At 46.3% G+C, this 18,529-nt stretch overlaps 1 protein-coding gene across 11 annotated transcripts in view; it reads left to right on the forward strand.

Moving 5' to 3' along the window:
- Positions 1-2,823: 2,823 nt before the first annotated feature.
- CAPSL (calcyphosine like) overlaps positions 2,824-18,529 on the forward strand; it is a 28,122-nt gene continuing 12,416 nt past the window's right edge. For 8 of the 11 annotated variants that reach the window (XM_027605188.2, XM_027605187.2, XM_027605192.2 and 5 more), the window contains exons 1-3: positions 2,903-3,027; positions 16,509-16,645; positions 18,158-18,335. In XM_027605188.2, coding sequence (XP_027460989.1) covers positions 16,509-16,645; positions 18,158-18,335 — 315 coding nt within the window. In that variant the 5' untranslated portion in view covers positions 2,903-3,027. Of the gene's footprint in view, positions 3,028-3,071; positions 3,226-11,034; positions 11,117-16,508; positions 16,646-18,157; positions 18,336-18,529 lie in introns of all 11 variants that reach the window. The other 3 variants (XM_027605182.2, XM_027605185.2, XM_027605184.2) reach the window with 3 other exon arrangements.

Below are 18,529 nucleotides of genomic sequence, written 5' to 3' on the forward strand. Positions count from 1 at the left end.
AAAAAATATTGTAGCATATTTCTCAGACAAAGAACTTGTATTTAAGGATATCTAAACAAATCTTACAACCAACATAAAAATGAGCAAAAAGTTTTGAGCAGACACTTCTAAAAAGAAGATGTGCAAAGGGCCAATAATCACATGAAAAATTACAATGAATCATGGAACACTACATCAAAAACTAATGATGTCCTGTATGGTGACTAACATAACAATAAAATTCAATTAAATTAAAAAAAGAAAAATTCCTCGACACATTAGTCATTAGAGAAATGAAAAATAAAACCAGAGTATCATAGCACACCTACTAGAATGACTAAAATTAAAAAGACTGATCATACGAATAGTTAGCAGGAAGACGGAGCTACTGGGACTCATACTCATTCCATTGCTGAGTCGGGTGTGAAAATGGTGCAGGCACACAGGAAAATTGCTCTGCAGTTTCTCAGTTCAGCACACACTTGCCACATGACCCAGCCATTCCACTTCTAGGTATTTACTCAAGTTAATGAAAGTCTATGTCTACTTGGAAATCTGTACAAAAATGTTCATAACAGCTTTATTTATAGTAACTCCCAGACTAAGAAAAAACTACACGCTCATCAATAGGTGAATGGAGTAACATTTGTATGATATCCATATAAGGGATGCAGCTTGTTGTCTGCAAATTAAATACTTTAAAATTGATTTGAAAATCTCTATGTGTGAGATGTGTTTTTCAGTGTCACTCTGTGGAGTCCCTTAAAATGTAGTATTCATGAATTATTGTTGCATTTGAATATAATTAGAAGCGCAAATACGTTTTAATAATTTCTAAAGTGATAGAGCTAGCACAGTTTTGAAGAGAGAAGGGATAGTGTGTATAAGAATTGGAGGTACTTCTTGAAGAATCAGAGGACTGATGGTAAACAGACTAAGGGATCAGGTTCATATATCAGACTTAATCCAAGTTTATTTTGTGAGTGGGACCTGGAGTGGTTCCAGAATTGTAACCTAAAATAACACAATTGAGAAGTGATAAACACAGGCAAAATATTTAATCTGTTGATCTTTAATTGGCATGAAATATGACACAGAGTAAGTATCTACATACAAAAGACATGTATTTGGAGCTACATTTTAAGATTCTGAAATGAAGTTCAATTTGTCATTTATGTTTTCCTTCATTATGTAATGATTCTTCTGCTTATCTGCTTCTACATTAGCACCAACTACGATCACGTATTGGTTCCTACAGTAAATGCTCTTATGGATCTGCTTTCCCCCCATGTCAATCTTCTGTTGTTTGGTTTATCACATCCTAATTGCAGGCTACTGTGAGATGGTTATTTGTTTAAATGTCAACCAATTATCCTTGAAAAAGGAGGTAAATGGAATACTTGTATTAAGCAAACTTCTACTTAGTCCAAGGAACTATTTCTAGATTTCATATTTTGAATGTCCTTAATATGAGTGCATTTTACCCAGTTGAACAATTTGACTCAGCCAACATTGACTGATTTCCTGTTTGTACAGGGCATCCTGCTGGGTGCTGTGGAAGATGCAAAGATGATCCAGAGTATGCTGGTCCTCTCATGTGGCTTCCCGCAGTCTTACTGATGAATTAATTGAAAGTTAATATCTATCTGATATTCGCAGTGCATCTTGTCTCACTGGTTAGTTTAGTTTTAATTTCACTTAGTGAAAATGAAATGATACAGCTTAGTACCTTGAGGTCAGCTGCAGTAAGGAGGCATGTTTTTGGATGAAAAGCTAACGGTGTGTGGGGAAGACACTCAGAACTATCCTGAAGTGGAGGTGGGTCGCACATCAAGTACCTTGCCAGTGTCAATAGCTTTTTGCTGCTTGGTGGGTGTCATGTACCATAGAGAAGGGCCTTCTGAAAACAGCATTTATCCTAAAAGAGAGACAAAGGACTTATTTTGCAAGTGGCCCCTTTTTGTTCCTCAAACCACACTCCGATGGAAATTCCTTCAACCAAGGCAAATCTTTATTAAAATCCACAGAGAATACACCTCTTTGATCTCCAGGGCCAGGGTGAGAAGTGAACAAGACAAATATAATGTCCTCTGTAGAGATTATAGAAATCAATGGCCACACTTGTCTGAGAATCCACATAATGTACAATGCAGAAGAGAATGTGGAACTCCAGTCTTCATCATTAGAGTTCTAGTTTTTTGGACTACTTCATGACAGAAGGGAGAGAAAGGGTGGAAATGATGAGGTCGGGTGGATGTCAGGGGTACAAGAATGAAGGAGAGCGTGAGTTAGGCACTCTTTTCTAAACGGGACACGAGACGGCTTCTAATGTGGCAAATTCATTGCTAAGGAACAAGTGTAAAAAGAGAAGTGAGAAGAAGGAGGAGAAGAAAGGAGAAAAGACAGCAAGGGCGGAAACAGTACGGAATGGCATCCTGTCAGTGTGAACTTGTGCAGAAAGAGAGGACTTTGAATCACTTAGAATTACACGTGGCATCCTGTGTGTTGAGGTTTTAAGTCTCACCTGAGAGATAATGAGACACCCTAGCAAGATGCCATCTGGAGGCAACAGAGGGCAGGAAGGGATTGCGTAATGGAGTAAGGCAATTTGCTGAACTTTATTTATTTATTTATTTATTTATTTATTTATTTATTGCTGAACATTATTTTATACAACCAAGAGGCAATTTTTGATGTCCTTGAAACCAAACAATCGCCAGCTACACTTCCTGCTGGCTTCCTTCCCCGGGAAACTGCTTGGGCTTTCACAGCCACCGCATTTCCTAGGCAACAAAAGTGTAAACTTGAGAAAAGGCGGGGCCAGGGTAGGGATTGACAGTGAGCTAAGCCAATCAGGCTGTGACTCTGCTTCAGTGAGTCCAAACTGTGCAATCGGCGCCAAGAGGGCGGCCAGCAAGACCGCGGAGGAAGGTGACTGGGTAGGGGCCAAGGGGGATAGTAGGGGCTGAGCCCTCCCAGACACAGACCTGGGGAGAGCGTCCGTAGTTTCAGTTCCCAGCAACTGGTGGCAGCAGGTTGGCATTTAAGGTAAATCAATGTTTTTGATCTATTATATTGACCACTTTGTTTAGTTTTAGCTAAACAAAGAAAGAGAAGACTGAAAGGTGTTACTTTCTAAAGAGAAAACCAGCAGTTGATGAGTTCTTGGTTGTCAGTCTAAGGAGAAAAGCGCGTGGTTCTGGGAGAGGATTTGCCATCTCTGTGAAGAAATGCTCAGATAAAAAGGTACAGAAATCAATTTTATTCTGTAAAGGGGAAGGAAATAAACATCACTGAGCAGTCACTATGTACAGAGTACCGAAGTGTGAAGTGTTTGGGCGAATTGCTTCCACTAGCTTGTATGACCATTGAAAACACCGAACTTCAAGAAGATGAAATATCTCCAACTCATAATACAATTAAGAGACTGAGCTTTGATTCAGACCTTGGTTTTTCCGACATTGGAAGATGTGGTATTTCTGCCATACCCTGCTGAACTAACCACTTAGATTATAAAAACAAAAACAAAAACAGAATTCATATTAAAGTGGGCTGGACAGAGCTTGCTAAAAATTGTAGAGCTGATTTGACTGATCACAAAATTGAGAAGGACCTTATTAAATAGCAGTACCATTTATCTTGCCTTTAGTCTGGGGTGTAGTTAAATCATACTAAGTAGATGAAATTGTTTCCTGTTTTTAGAGCTCTTATTTTTCTTTTTTAACCAAAATCTTATCACTACAGAAATGTCTTTATTTTGTAACTGTGCATCTTAAACATTGAGGTTTAAATTGTGGACATTAATTTCTATTTATATTCAAATAACAATGATCTACTAACAATAGCAATGATCAATTCCAGTAGCAATCTAGTAGCATCCTGCTAAGTGCTGATGATATGACAGGAGACAAAAAGTTTACAGCCTTTGCCCTTAAGAATCTCCTAGTCTAGTGGGAGAGGCGGTTCTGAAAGCGAAGAGTTGCATCATGATTCAACATGGACACTGTTTGGGTTTTGCACAGATTATACAAAGAAAGATGCAAGCTGTTTCACTCTGGCGAGAGTAGTTATGTGAGGCTTCACCATAGTGACTCTACAAGGAAGAACAGGACTTCTCTAGGCCAACAAGTGAGGGAAGGTATTCCTTAACGTGGGATGGCATGTATAAAGGCACAGGGACAGAAAACCATAGGGTGTTTGGGGAATGTGAGTGGGTATAAATGCAGAATAGATTTTAAAGGGGTGGAGAAATACTAGAAACAAGGCCGGAGAGACAGGCAGGGCCAGTGTAGACCTCAAATGCTAAGATGTTTGCTGTTTACCTGCACACAGTGGGGAGCCACCAAAGGGTTTTTTAGAGTGTGAAGTTCAGATTTCCAATTTTTAAAGATTGCTTTGACAGTTATCTGGAGGATGGTTGGAGGGGAGGAAGACTAGAGACAAGGAATCAGCTAAGAGGTAACTGCAATAGTGGAAATGGGAGGTGACCAGGTCTTGGACTAAGGTGGTATCCATGGCAATGGAGGTGAGGGAGGGAACAGAGAGGCAAGGCGTGTCAAGGTGGTGAAAGTCTACAGGACTTGGCTGCTGATTCCCTGTAGAGTGTGAGGAGGAGTCTAAGGTAATGACCTGGGGAAATGGTGGTATGATTTCCTGAGGCAAGGAATAAGAGGAAAAGATAATGAACTTGGTTCTGGAGCATTAAACTTGAGGTGTCTGTAGGTCATTGAAGTGCACACATTTTGTGGGAAATTTGAAATCTGACTCTGAAGCTAGCACAGTGCATGAGTTAAAATAAAGATTTGGGAGTCATCATTCTGTCAGTGGATGTGGCTGAAATGGCCATGGGATGGCATGAGAGCATGATGAGGATAAAAGGTCAAATCCTGGGAAACAGCAGCATTTTAAAAAGCAGGCAGAGGGGGCGCCTGGGTGGCTCAGATGGTTAAGCGTCTGCCTTCGGCTCAGGTCATGATCCCAGGGTCCTGGGATCGAGTCCCGCATCGGGCTCCCTGCTCCTTGGGAGCCTGCTTCTCCCTCTGCTTCTCTCTCTCTTTCTCCCCCTCTGTCTCTCATGAATAAAAAAGAAGAAAAAAAAAAAAAAAAAGCAGGCAGAGGACAAGGGAGAGGCAAAATAGGTCAGACCTGAGAGGAAGGGAGACAGAGGAAAGTAGATGCATAGACACTGAGAGAGAAGTTTCAAGAAGGAAGAATGATCAATAGAGTCAACTGCTGGGCAAAGTGAAATAGAAACTAGAAGTGACAGTTGAAGTTGGCAGTCAGGTTGGCAGTGCTTCTGAGAGAATGCTCCGTGGAGACCAGACTGCAGTGGACTGAAGTATGAAGGGGATGTGAGAAAGTGGAGAAGTGCGAGACTCCTTCAGATAGTTGGGCTCTGGAGGGAGAGAGCTAGAGGCAGTCTAGGATGGAGGGACCACTGCAGATTCATGAACTAAAAAGAGGAGCTGGTGGAGGGGAGGAAAGGGGCATAACTGATGGCTGAGGGTTGAAGAGGGGTTGGAATTTGTGTTGTAGGTGGGGTTTATCCTTAGACGGGAGGCAATTTTCCCTTCCTTCGGGGGAGGGAGGACAAAGTCAGTCTATACCTTTATAGACTTGGGGCAGGTGATGTGAGTGAGTTCATCCCCAGTTTTACTGCGATTTTCAAGACAAGGTGTGGAGGAGAGTGGCATAGGTTGAGAAGATGGAAAGAGCAATCTGATCAATGTCAAACTAATATTTCAGGCTTTGTGGGCCAGGTCTCTGCAGTAACTATTGAACTTTGCTGTTGTAGCATGAAAGCAGCCACAGATAACACATAAACAAATGTGTGTGGCTATTTTCCAATAAAACTTTATTTACAAAACTAGGTGGAGAGGCAAATTTGGCCCATGGGCTGTGGTTTGATGTCCCCAGGTCTAGATCATTTTAGGTTATGTTGGCTTAAACGCAAGGTCTTCTCGCTAACTGCCCAGAGAAAGGTGGATCTTAGTTGCTTTGGGGGAACAGAGGTTGAGAGACCAGAAATCATCAATGTGCTAACTTCTGATTCCATGATTCACATCTCCTCCATCAGGGTGATCTGGTTGCTTCGCATGATGTTGTGGAATAAACTGATCTGGATGTGCTCACACACTTTCTGGAAGGACTCTATTTCTTCTGCCAACTGTGGCAGAAATTGCCAGTTGCCAGTCTCCTCTTCTTTATAAACACAACCTGAAGGATGGCAAAGTACCCAGCCCAAAATTAGGTTTCTCAGCTGTCTTTATCTGTTCGGGCTGTTCTAGACAAATACCACAGACTGGTCAGCTTATAAAAACAAAAATGTATTTCTCATAATTCTGCGGGCTAGGAATCCAAGACCAAGACATCAGCATGGTTGGGCCCTCTACCTGGTGTAGAGCCATCACCTTCGCTCTGCTGTTTAGGTGGTAGAAGGGGCAAGGGATTTCTCCAGAGCCTCCTTTATGAGGCACCGATCCCGTTCGTGAAGATGCTACCCTCATGATTTAAGTCCCTCCCAAATTCCCCACCTCCTTAAAACTGGGAGTTAGGACTTCAACTTGTGAATTTTGGAAGGGTATGAACATTCAGACCATAGCACCAGCCTCCTTTGTGGGAGTGGCCAATGAGATGTCAGTGGAAGGAGTTGGGCAGAGTCCTGTGGGAGCCATTAAGGAGGGATGACTCAGCTACCAAGTACACTCTTCTTGTCCTCACTCTTCCCTGCTGCCTGGGGTGTGGGTGCGACGGTGGGAACAGCTATGTTCTTTTGTAACTGGAGGCGACCTTGAGGGTAACACAACAGCAAGGTAGAAAGATCACACTTTCTTGGGACATGGACTCGAACCTGACCAATAGTGTGTTAAGCAAATAGGTTCCTCATGACAGGGGTGTGGAGTTAGGCAGTTGCTGACTTGGTTCAGCAGCACAGTGATATTAGGACTACAAGTTGGTATCCTCTGTGATTCCCTTGGGGTTTTCCTCATGACTGCAGAAAGGCTGCCACGTCTCCGGACATTGCATTCTTGTTCAAGGCAGGAAGTGGCAAACAAGATGGAAGAGTTCTCCCAGAATCCTCAGTACTTTTAGTTGAGTCTCTGGCCAGAACTCATTCACGTGGCCACCCAACTGAAAGAGGAATGCAGCAGTCACAGGAGATTGGAATGACCTTAGAATAAACCAGTTGCAATGTTTGGATGTAGTTCAAATTCAACAAAGTTAAAACTACTCTGAGGAATGGAAACTCCTGGAAGGGACCTTGGTTGCCTCATTCGTTACTATTGTGTGGCACATAACAGGTGTTCAATAAACATATGTTGACTTCAGGACCAGGACTAGGGTGAGGCAAAGTAGGCACCTAGGGCACAATATTTAAGGAGGCACTGACTCTTAGGCTTGGGCAAGTGCAAGGTTGACATTTGCACAGTCCTGAGATTGAGGGCCTCCTTAAACATTGCACCCTAGCCACGTACCTTACTGAGCCTGAATCCCAGCCCTGGTTGAATTAATAAAATGAAATTTCAAGCAGATGTATGAAGTAGACACTTTACAACACTGATATTTATAAAACATTATTCTCAAATCATGCCATATCATAAACAGTAACGTGAGGACTTAAATCACATCCCAAAGATCAGCAGAAAGAATAAAAGACTATGATTGAGCAGACATGGGCTCTAGAGAAACGTGCCTGTGGACAACAGCTAAAGCCTGAATTTTACACATCTTGAGAAAATGTATTTCGGCACAGAGAGAACCCAATAAGATGCCAGACTTCAGTGACATCTCATTTCCAGTGTGCTAATGTCGTTAAAGTATGGATTACACACTGTCATACTTCAGATCTACGTGGAAGTTAGCAATCCAAACAAAACCCAGCTGTTTCTTCTATTCATATGCTGTGGAAAAATTTTAAAAATAATTTGTGGGAAAAGAGTAAATATAATGGAAGATAATCAGCGCAGTAGCTTTGAATTTAGATTTCAGAAAAAAAAACGAAAACCCAACACCTTGTACATCACTCTACGAACTGAGCAAGGACCCTGAGGCAGGAGGAGGGGGGTGTGTTTAGGACCCTCCTGTGGCCTGGCTTTGCTCTGCTCTGCTCCCCCCTTCCCTCCCCTGCAGTGAAAGCCTTCCAGCCCTCCGAGGCAGTGGCTTCCTTGAAGCTTTTGCTTTCCTTCTCATTTCACGGACCTTCGCTGAATTCCCAAAGCAGTGTATGAGCCCCGTGATGTCGCTGTTGAATGTGGGGACAGGCAGAGCACAGTCAGGTGTCAGAGATAACTCTGCCACTGCCTCTGGCACTTTCTCGGGCCAGTGAGCCGGATTCTCTGGGTCAGTGCCGACTTCCTGGAATAGGGCGGCAATATTTGATAGAACCTGCCACTTGAGGCCTTGTGCTCGCGCACGTAAAACATTGAGCCTCGGGTGTGGCCCCAGGAGCGGTTAGAATTGTGGTTACTACCACTTCTTTTCATGCCTGAATTTTTTTAAAATTTAATTTTATTATGTTATGTTAATCACCATACATTACATCATTAGCTTGTGATGTAGTGTTCCATGATTCATTGTTTGCGTATAACACCCAGTGCTCCGTTCAGTACGTGCCCTCCTTAATACCTGTCACCAGGCTAACCCCTCCCCCCACCCCCCTCCCCTCTAGAACCCTCAGTTTGTTTATCCTGGGTTATGTTGTAACCTTTCCTCTAGCCCCTCCCTTCAAGGTCTCACTCCTGCCACTAGAGGGACCTTGTAGCTCCTGTTGCGTATATTCTCAAACTCTGGGGCACATTAAAACCCTCTGAAGGGCGTCTGGGTGGCTCAGTTAGCTAAGCGTCTGACTCTCCATCTCAGCTCAGGGTCTTGATTGCAGGGCCGTGAATTTGAGCTCCCTGTTGAGCCCCGAGCCAATCCCTGCACTCACACCTAGAGATTCTAACTTCCTGTGCTTGGGGTGGGGCATGGACATTTATTTTCCAACACCACCTCTAATGCTCTCATTGTCCCTGATGTTCCTAGTTCTTTCTCTCCAGCAGGGCTGCTCAGCCTCGGGCATTCTGGACTGGAGGGTTCTTGGTTGTCAAGGGCCATCCTGTGCATTGTAGGATGTTTAGCAGCATCTCTAGCAGCATCTCTAGCTTCTTTCTACTCGCTAGGTGCCGGTAGCACCCCCAGACCCCTGTTGTGACAACCAAACATGTCTCCAAACATTGTCAAATATCCCCTGGGGATGGGGAGGGAGGGCAGGGTGGGTGAAATCATACCTCGCTGGTAGCACAGCTCTATAATACCGCCTGAATAATTAGCACAGCCCCTTGCTAGTAGCTAGAGATGCTAAGGGTCTGGTTAGCTGAATTGAGCTCAGATGGGTTCAATGAAGGATTCCCCCCCCCCCCCCGGATGTCAACAACACTGACCCACACCTGTGATTATACTGGGGGTGGGGGTGTGGGTTCCCAGGACTCTACTGCAGAAATCATGTCTTTCCTCAAATCTTCTGAGTCTTTCATTTCAGTCCCAGAGGGGACACCTCCTAGCCACCTGCTAGGCTATTCTGAGCCCTGGGATCTAATTTACTCCAGAGGAGCATTTTCTAAGGGAAACTCTTGAGGAACTACAGGCTTTTGCCATCTATCCCATAGCAGTAACTAGTTTATCGAATGGACTGGATGGAGTCAGTAGAGATGGCTTAATATTTCCCAACCATTGCCTTCAAACACCATCTGTTGTATGTCTCACCCCACCCCTGGATGACATTTCAATTATTAGAAGATGCACTGAGTCTAAATCAAAATCTGAGTCTTACATCCCATTCCCAAGTAGAGAAAGGCTAGAGACCCCCGCATGTCCTCCCTCCCCATGGGGATGGCCCTTAGGCGCCGGGTCAAGCTTGAGCTGGAAGATGGGGAAAGGTTTGGCTTGAGAGAAGGCCAGTATGTCTTTGACCTCCTAAGAATGAGTTTGAAGCTCTACAGTTTAAGCCGCCGCTACCTACTTGTGACATTGCCTTGCTCTTTTCTTTTCTCTAAATAGAAGAATGTTTAAAATCACACGGAGCTACTATATAGCAACTCTGGGTCCCTTGCTATTGAAATGGTTAGTGTAATGGCGCAGGTGTTTAACAGTTACAGAAATGCCTAAAAATGTTTTTAAGGCAAAACTCACGACACGGCCCGGGCTTGATGGCCTTCAGAGGCAGGAGAAGTCTTTGGAAAGACTGGATGGTTACTGTTTTCACAGGGCCGGGCTTTGTGTGACCTCCTCACGGGGAGGTTCCCTCACTGTATACCCTGTCCCCCTGCCTCAGCACCCCAAGCAGTGGGGGTGCAAGGAGGACTGTCCAGGCAAAACCAGGTCCCATCATCGTGGCGCACGCCCATCCCTGCCCAGCCAGGCGAGGCCAAACTGCTTTCCCTCCTCCTCTTGGGCACACCGCCCACCTCCCCTCTGCTCCCTCTACCATGTTTCCCTAATTCTGTCCTCCCCTCCAACTCTTACAGGCTAACTCTCCCCTTCTCTAAAGTTTGTCTGACCTGACTAAACCTGCTTCGGCTCCCTCTGCATCTTCACGCAACCACCCTTTTTGTGAAAGAGGAAAACCCAGAAGTGTAATGTCACGGAAAACAAAGAGGGTAGTGTGCTTTAGAGGGTGGAGTGAAACGTTTCCACGTATTGCATCAAAGAGGATGTGGAAGATCTTGGTGCTCTCTCTTTATGGATGTCTGGATAAATGATTCCTGGGGCTGTCGCTTTGGCTTTTAAGATTCACGTCAGTGTGCAGGTTGTTGGGTGTAGTCTCATGAGAGAGAGAGAGACAGAGACCTAACTCAACTTATGGCCACGAGCAAGATGTAATTCAGCTTATTACCACAAGAGGGCACCAAAGACCACAACCTGGGGCTTAACGCCATTCCAAGGTTCAGTGAGTTTCAATCTGTCTCTGAACTCAGCCAAGAAGACTTTTCAGTGAGACTCATGAAGAGACAGACCTCCATGCCATTTTGCTTTTCCATATCCTGCCTCACAATGCTTCTTTTGAAATCCAAGCAGAGCGTTTTGGCAGTGGCCGGCAGCTGTGCCCCAGGACGGTGGGATGAGGAAGCCTTAACTCGCTCCCGTGTGAGGAGACCTGGTAAGCCTTGTAGCAAAGTCTCTTTTGGCTTTGCTGCTGGTGGCTCCTCCCGGTCTGTGCCCCACATCTCCAGGTCTCTGCCTCTTGCTCCTCATCCGTGGGGGGTGGGTGGGGTGGGTGGGGTGGGTGGGGGGGGGAGCAGAAAGCCAGAGCTCTGGCGGCCACCGCCGAGCCCTCCCTCTCCTCCACACATTCAGATCTCTTTTCCTTTCTCCGTCCCCGCTGCCAATATCTCACCCAGTCAGCGGGACCTCTCACCTGGCTGTCCCCAGTCTGGGCCACCTTCCCGCCCGTTGTCCACACTGAATCAGAGGGCTTTTTGACAACCCAACTGTCACTCCCTCTTTGAAGCCCTTTGTGGTCTCCTGTTGCTCTCAGTACAGGATCCAAACTGCCCAGCATGTGTCCCAGGCTCCTTGTGATCTGCTGCCTGCTTACCTGCCCAGTGTTCTCTTTCTCCAAATCTCCCCTTCCCATATCCGCCCCCCATCCCAACAACGGCTTCATCTCACCACCCGCCCACCATGCGGCAATCCTGCCAGAACACTTGCATGTCCGTAATTATACCACTTTCTCTTTCGCTTGGGCCTTGGCACTTGGGAAATGCACAGTGCCCTTCCTTCTTCCGTCCCCCACGACCCTAGCCTGGATAACCACTCTTTCCTTTAGGATTAAAGCTTAGACATCACCTCCTCTGAGAAGTCTTCAGAGAGCTCCGCTCCAAGGCAGGTTAGCCACCCTCTTCTGATTTGCGGTGGCTGAGTAGTGGGTTGCTCTCTCCCCACCTCCTCTGGAAACACTGTGTTTCTTATGCCTTCCCCAGTCTAACCCAGTGACCCGCTCTAAACTAAGCCCTTTATAAACATTTGTTGGAGAAGTGCGCAGATGCGGTGCCAACACCAGGTGGCGCTGCGGCCACGTGCCTGGGGAGGGCATCCTCTCCTGGCCGAGCCCTGGGCGGGCTGGACCGCCTCTGCTGTCATCCGGCGGGCTCCTAGAGGCTCAGGGAGGGTCTTCTGCAGTCAAGGGACGCTTTATGCCGTGCGGTGATATCGGTGACGCACGTTTGGGGACAGACTCTTGCCCAGGTGCCTGGAGCCTTAATGCACACCCCAGAAGCCCAGGGTGTCACCCTTCTTCGCCCAAACCCTTCCCTGTTGTGCTTTCTTTGAAACCCCCAGTTCTTACCAAACTTTGTTTCCTGTCCTGCTTAACCATGGGACTTCAGTGGTTAATCTTCAATCAAATTTAAGATTCTACGCTATTCAAGGGCTTGCTTCTCAGAGTCATCCTTCCTCTCTGACACTTGTGACTTGAAAACAGCACACAGAACATACTAGCTGTTTGTCCATGAACTGGGTAACTTAAGTGATGAAAGCGAATGGTCAACATGGGCGTTTCAAGAATCATGACAGGAGAGAATGGACTTCTTCTTCCTGAATATACCAAAGTCACCTCCAGAGGTCACCATGTGCGTGGTCACTGTGTAGGGTCGGCCGCGGGAGCTAGAACCCACAGGATGCTTTCCTGGACTCTGCCCTGCTCTCCTGTGGGTGGGTGGGTCGAACTGTGCTTTGAGATTCTTTTGTCTTATTTCACAAACGTGGTGAAGTACAAAGAGCTCTGCTTGAACGTCAGAAGGTCTACGTTTGGGTGTCAGCTAGGACGTTGGAGCAAGTTGTTTTCCCAGCTTATGCCTTAGTTCCCCAGTCTGCTGGGGAGGAGGGGCTCGGGGCCATCTCACCATCCTAACGGGGTGTGTGAATTCCTGGGAGCCACACCGACGGTGCCCCACTTGCTTTATTTGTGAAATAGAAATCATAGCTGTAAATACTCATAGGGCTTTTTTTTTCTTAAATTAAGATGAAATTTACATAACATGAAATCAGTCATTTAAAAATATACCGTACATTTGTAATGTTGTGGAACCACCACCTGTATCAGGTTCCAAAACATTTTCATTACCCCCCACCCCCCAAAAAAACTCCATACCTGTTACACAATCACTCCCCATTGCCGCCTTCCCCCAGGCCTTGGCCACAACCAGTCTGTGTTCCCTCTCTGTGCGTTCGACTGTTCTGGATGTTTCCTATAAATGGAATCATACAGTATACGACATTTTGTGTCTGGCTTCTTTCACCTAGCATGATGGTTTTGAGGCTCATTCACATTGTAGCATGGTGTCCATACCTCAGTGCTTTCTATAACGGAATGATATTCTGTTATTTGGCTTTACTTTCTTGCCTCTGTGCATGCAGTTTCTTCTCTCATTAGTGGCTTTGTCCTGCTCTCTGCCTGTTGCATTGCTACTCACCCCTCAAGGCCCAGATCTGAGGTCACTTCCCCAATTCCCATGGCTCTCTGCTGAGGCACTAATCTTGTACTTTTCTCACTCTACCCTAAAAACCCATGGGTAGATCCCCTTCTCCACCTGCTAGTGAAATCTGGGCTCCCGAGGAACAGGGACAGACCTTAGTCCATCTTTGGGTTCCTAGCACCTAGCAGAATCTGACCAACAGTATCTACCCAACAGATAGTTGTGGAATTAGTGAATGAGTCGATTCTTCTCACATGGGTCAAGTTTACACTTATTACACAGAAGGACCAGGCCAGGAGCGTGGGAACAGTAGAGGATAATGCAGTGTTAATATGATCCCAAACCTGGGTCCACATGGAAGTAGTGCATCTGAAAACTTGGTGGCCTTGGACAAGCGGAACCACAGTCTGTCCATCTGTTCATCTGTGGATGGACATTTGGGCTGTTTCTGCCTTTTGGCTACTGTGAGGAATGCTGTTGCGAACATGATGCATGTGTATTTGTTTGAGTTTCTGTTGTCAATTCCGCTCCTAAGGTGTTTGTGAGGACGGGGCACGCGCTTACCACGTAGTGGGGGCGCAATAAACATTGGCGATTGATGTTCTTAATTTTATCTTGAAGGTGTGTAAAAAGAGCCCCACATGGGTTCTTTCTCATGCTGTCTCTGACACACATGGGAGCCAGATCTCACTTCTCCCCATTACTGGTTTTTAGCCTATGTGTCTCTCCGTTCCCTGCCTGCCTACTGTTGCTGGTGTGGCAAACCAGAACGGGGAAGGCGGGGTGCAAAAGGCAGGGGGCAAGTAGTGGAAATGAGGGTGTGGAGGTGAGTGGCGGGGGGCAACCACTGGGCAGGTAGCGCTGAGCGAGGGGGAAGGAGCAGACCCTGAGGCGGGTTTAAGAATGAGGAGGGCAGGGGCGCCTGGGTGGCTCAGTCGGTTGGGTGACTGCCTTCGGCTCAGGTCATGATCCTGGAGTCGTGGGATCAAGTCCCACATCGGGCTCCCTGCTCAGCGGGGAGTCTGCTTCTCCCTCTGACCCTCCCTCCTCTCATGTTCTCTCTCTCTCTCACTCTCTCCCTCAAATAAATAAGTAAAAATCTAAAAAAAGAAAAAAAAAGAAAAAAAAGAACGAGGAGGGCACATGATTGCTGATTGCTTCCATTCCAGCTCCTGTGGTGAGAGGACAGGTGGGGTGAGGCCAGGGCCAGTGCCACTAGCAGCCCAAGGTCAAGGGTAGGAAGTGCTTGTATTGGAGAGGGTTCTGACTGTGGCTGAAGCCTTCCATGGGGGTGGCGTTAGGGCTGGAAGCTGGGATCAAGTTCCAGGAGTTGTCAGCTTGACATCAGGTGACAAAATAGTAACGGGAAAACGCAGGTTTTAAGAAAGCTAATGCTGCCAGGAAGACAGGGGATTTGGGGCCATGGGTGAGATTGTTGGATGAGTTTGAACACTGTCTGTACAGGCCCGCTAGGAGCGGAGAGGGAGGTCTCCAAAAGTGTGGCGGGTGGCCATCTGGAATTCTGGTAAACCTGTGCCGTCGGTGCTGGAGGAAGCGAGGGAGGATCCACCCAGCTTTGGGCAGAGCAGAGCTGTTTCTTCTTGATGTGGAATGAAGCAGCCAAGACCTAACAGACAAAGGCCTCCTTCTTGCCCTGGTGTCCAAGAGAACGGAGAAGAATTCCTCCCAGGTGCATTCATGTCGTGGGAATCAGAATGCAGATCAAGAAGGAGGGAACCTTTAAGTCGGCTCTTAGGAGGTGCGGTAGGAAATGAGGCAGTTGAGCATTCCTGTCCCTGACTTATCTATTCTGGTCTCAGGTTTCAGTCTGAGATTCCCTCTCTCTAAAGTTAAATAATGACATCTTTGTGGGGAGAACTCACAGCTTGTATTGGAGAGGAATAGCCTCAGAGAGCATGAGTCTGAGGGTTGTTATCCCCGCTGAAAAGAATCCGCTCCTGGTGTGGCCCTCAGGAGAAGTGCCAGCACTTGGCCAGGGAGGGGGAGGCCCTTGAGCCAAGGGCAGGTCCATCCCAACACCATCCTTTCTGCACTTAAATGCTGTGTCTGCCTACCCCTCAACTGTCTTGCTCCTTCATTCACAACTCACATTAAGACAAGTAATTTCTAGAATCCCTCATTTACTGGGTCAGTGAGCTCATAGGAGGATTAGTTCTTTTTGGAACAGGAAGGAAGTGTAAGATCGTTTAATCCAATCCTTTCACTTGACAGAGGAAGAGAAACCAGAGGCCCAGAGACTTACTCAGATGTCACTGGGAGTGGGTTGGAGTCTGGACTAGAACCTGGGTCTCCAGGCCCCCAAGCCCAGAGTGTTTTCCACTGTCCTGCAGGTTCTGGAAACCCAAGCTCACTGCAGGAGTTTGTATCTGGCTCAGGGACCTCTCAGGAGGGAGCTGCCCTTTACCCACCCTCTCCTATTTCTGAATATTTAAAACACAAAAGCCAAACTGTAGACAAAAAAAGATATTATATCTATTTGTCAGGAGAGAGAGAGTGTCTATTTACCATTTTCTGTCTTAAGAATCCAGGTATCAACGAACACTGACCTGTTAAAACCTGCTCGTTATGGGCAGGAGTTATGAAGGCCCAGCGTGGAGAATCTCAGTCAAGACAGAAACAATAAAAGTTAATGTTTAGACCAAAGAAGAGAATACTAAATGTGGTGTCAAAGGGAATATGTAGAATGCTAAATACAAGAATAAAGCCTAGAAGGGTGGCTCAAAAAGGATAGTATAGGGAGGTGGGACTTTTCATTTTATGGCAGGAGGAGGGTTTCGGCAAGATGAAAGTATATCTGGGAAAGGCTGTTTATTTATAACTGTTGTCCAGGCTGGAGAAGTCAGATGTCCGCAGGACTAGATAAGTAAGCAAGAAATACACCAGGCACATAGTTGGTCTAGCCAAAAGTTGGAAATTCTGGGAGGTTCGAGGCTTTTCCTGGGGAAGTGGATGAGAGTGTTTTCCTTCTGGGAAGAGGCTGCTGACCCCTTGGCCCAGCCAGAAGCAGGTGATGAGGCTCGAGCTCTGCTAAGGTGCTGTGAATTCTCCTCTCAGATGGCAGGGACAGCTCGCCACGATCGAGAGATGGCAATCCAGGCCAAGAAAAAGCTCACCACGGCCACTGACCCCATTGAAAGACTCCGACTGCAGTGCCTGGCCAGGGGCTCTGCAGGCATCAAAGGACTTGGCAGGTAAGATCCAGGCCAGGGGGTAGCAGGGGGACGAAGTAAAGAGGCAGAACACAGGCAGGTGAGGCTATTACCCGCCCTATGACCTTGAGCAAGTCTTGGCCTCCTGGGGTCTCCGTTCCCTAGTTGTAAAATGCAGTTTGGAAGAAGTGATCTCTGAAGTCCCTTGTGACAATTTTTAGGTCTTCGTCGCAGATTCAGCAAGGCTGTGTCTGCGACAAGAAGAGTACAGCTCCTGGGACAGCTGGAGGTGACGGGAGAGGCATGCCCAGGTCCCGGAGACACCCAGCAGGACAGGGAGAGAGACACTCCCGGCAGCCGTGACAACAGCGGCGGGTGTGGAAGAGGGAGGAGGTTGTTCGCAGGCCGTCTGGTCTTGCTCGCCACTGGGGCGGCCATGGGAGAGAATCCCACTGCAGTGAATATCCCCCCAGCTCGATAAGGCCTGTCCTCGGACCCTCTGATAGCGTGAGAAGCCCTCAAGACCAGGAAATCCAAGGGGAAAGAGACTGTTAGCCTCCAGTGGTCAGATCCTGTGCCTTATCTCTCTCCCCTGGTTTTTAAAGATTTTATTTATTTATTTATTCATTTATTTACTCGAGAGAGAGTCCAAGCGGTGGGCAGGGGGTGGGGGGAGGGTGGGGGAGGGGAAGGGACAAGCAGACTCTGCACTGAGTGCAGAGCCCAACGCAGGGCTCGATCATCCCACCGCCCTGAGATCATGACCGAGCCAAAATCAAGAGTCAGACACTTAACTAGCTTATCTAAATTCCCATTTCAACAGTGATACACCTAGCTTCCACTATCTGCCATCTGTTTACTTAATTGTTCAATTCCAGTACACCTTATAGCATATCAGAATTGTTAACTCAACTCTCCATGGGCAATATCTTTATCAACCAGAGTTCAGTGCTTATGTGTGGTTCCTTGCCCCTTGGTCCTACGGACTCTACCCATTTCCACAGGTACTTAAGTCAGCATACCCCACCCCCACCTTCAGTGAGATTGTTTCAAACTTTTGTAATACAGTTAGGTTCTCTTGTCACTGTCTGCTTGAGTTAAGTTCTCCTGACCTCCTAAATAATTTTTTGAAAATCTGTACACATTAAAATGGGTTTACTCTTCGTACTATAAAGTTCTGTGGGCATTAGCAAGTGCATAGGGTCATGTATCCACCATTATAAAATCATACAGAATAGTTTAAGTGCCCTAAAAATCCCCCGTGCTCTGCCTATTCTCTTCTCCCCTTCCCCTTGTCTTTTTACTGTCTCTATAACTTTGCCTTTTTCAGAATGTGATAGAATTAGAATCACATAGTACGTCTTATTTTATGAGATGCTGGGAAGAGGCTCTCCAATTTTGGAAGGAGGGTAGAGAACAGAATCTAGGGCTTCTGCATTTTACTTTGAAAAACCTTGAAAGTGGTTTATTTTTAAATCTTCATCCTTACACCTTGTTCTCTGTTTTTTTTTTTTTTTCTTTCTCTCTTTGTGTGTATGTGTGTATTTTCTTTAGAGTGTTTCGAATTATGGATGACAATAATAACCGAACCCTTGACTTCAAAGAATTTGTGAAAGGGCTAAATGATTATGCCGTGGTCATGGAAAAGGAAGAGGCAGAGGAGCTCTTCCGGAGGTTTGATAAAGATGGAAATGGAACAATAGACTTCAATGAATTTCTTCTTACATTAAGAGTAAGTGGCCTCATGAATCAGTGTATCTGCTGAGTTTGGCTTTCACATGGTTTGGGTTGGCTATTTTGAGGTTTTGTTTTCAGAAGTTGTCAGTGTACTGTAGAGGAGGTGGGAAGGAGACTGATAACAGGTTTAGGGACTTTTTGGAGTAATTGTCATGAATGTTGTTTAACAAACATTTGTTAAAATGTTTG

Source organism: Zalophus californianus, chromosome 5 (genome assembly GCF_009762305.2).
Source record: "Zalophus californianus isolate mZalCal1 chromosome 5, mZalCal1.pri.v2, whole genome shotgun sequence".
Taxonomy (NCBI): domain Eukaryota; kingdom Metazoa; phylum Chordata; class Mammalia; order Carnivora; family Otariidae; genus Zalophus; species Zalophus californianus.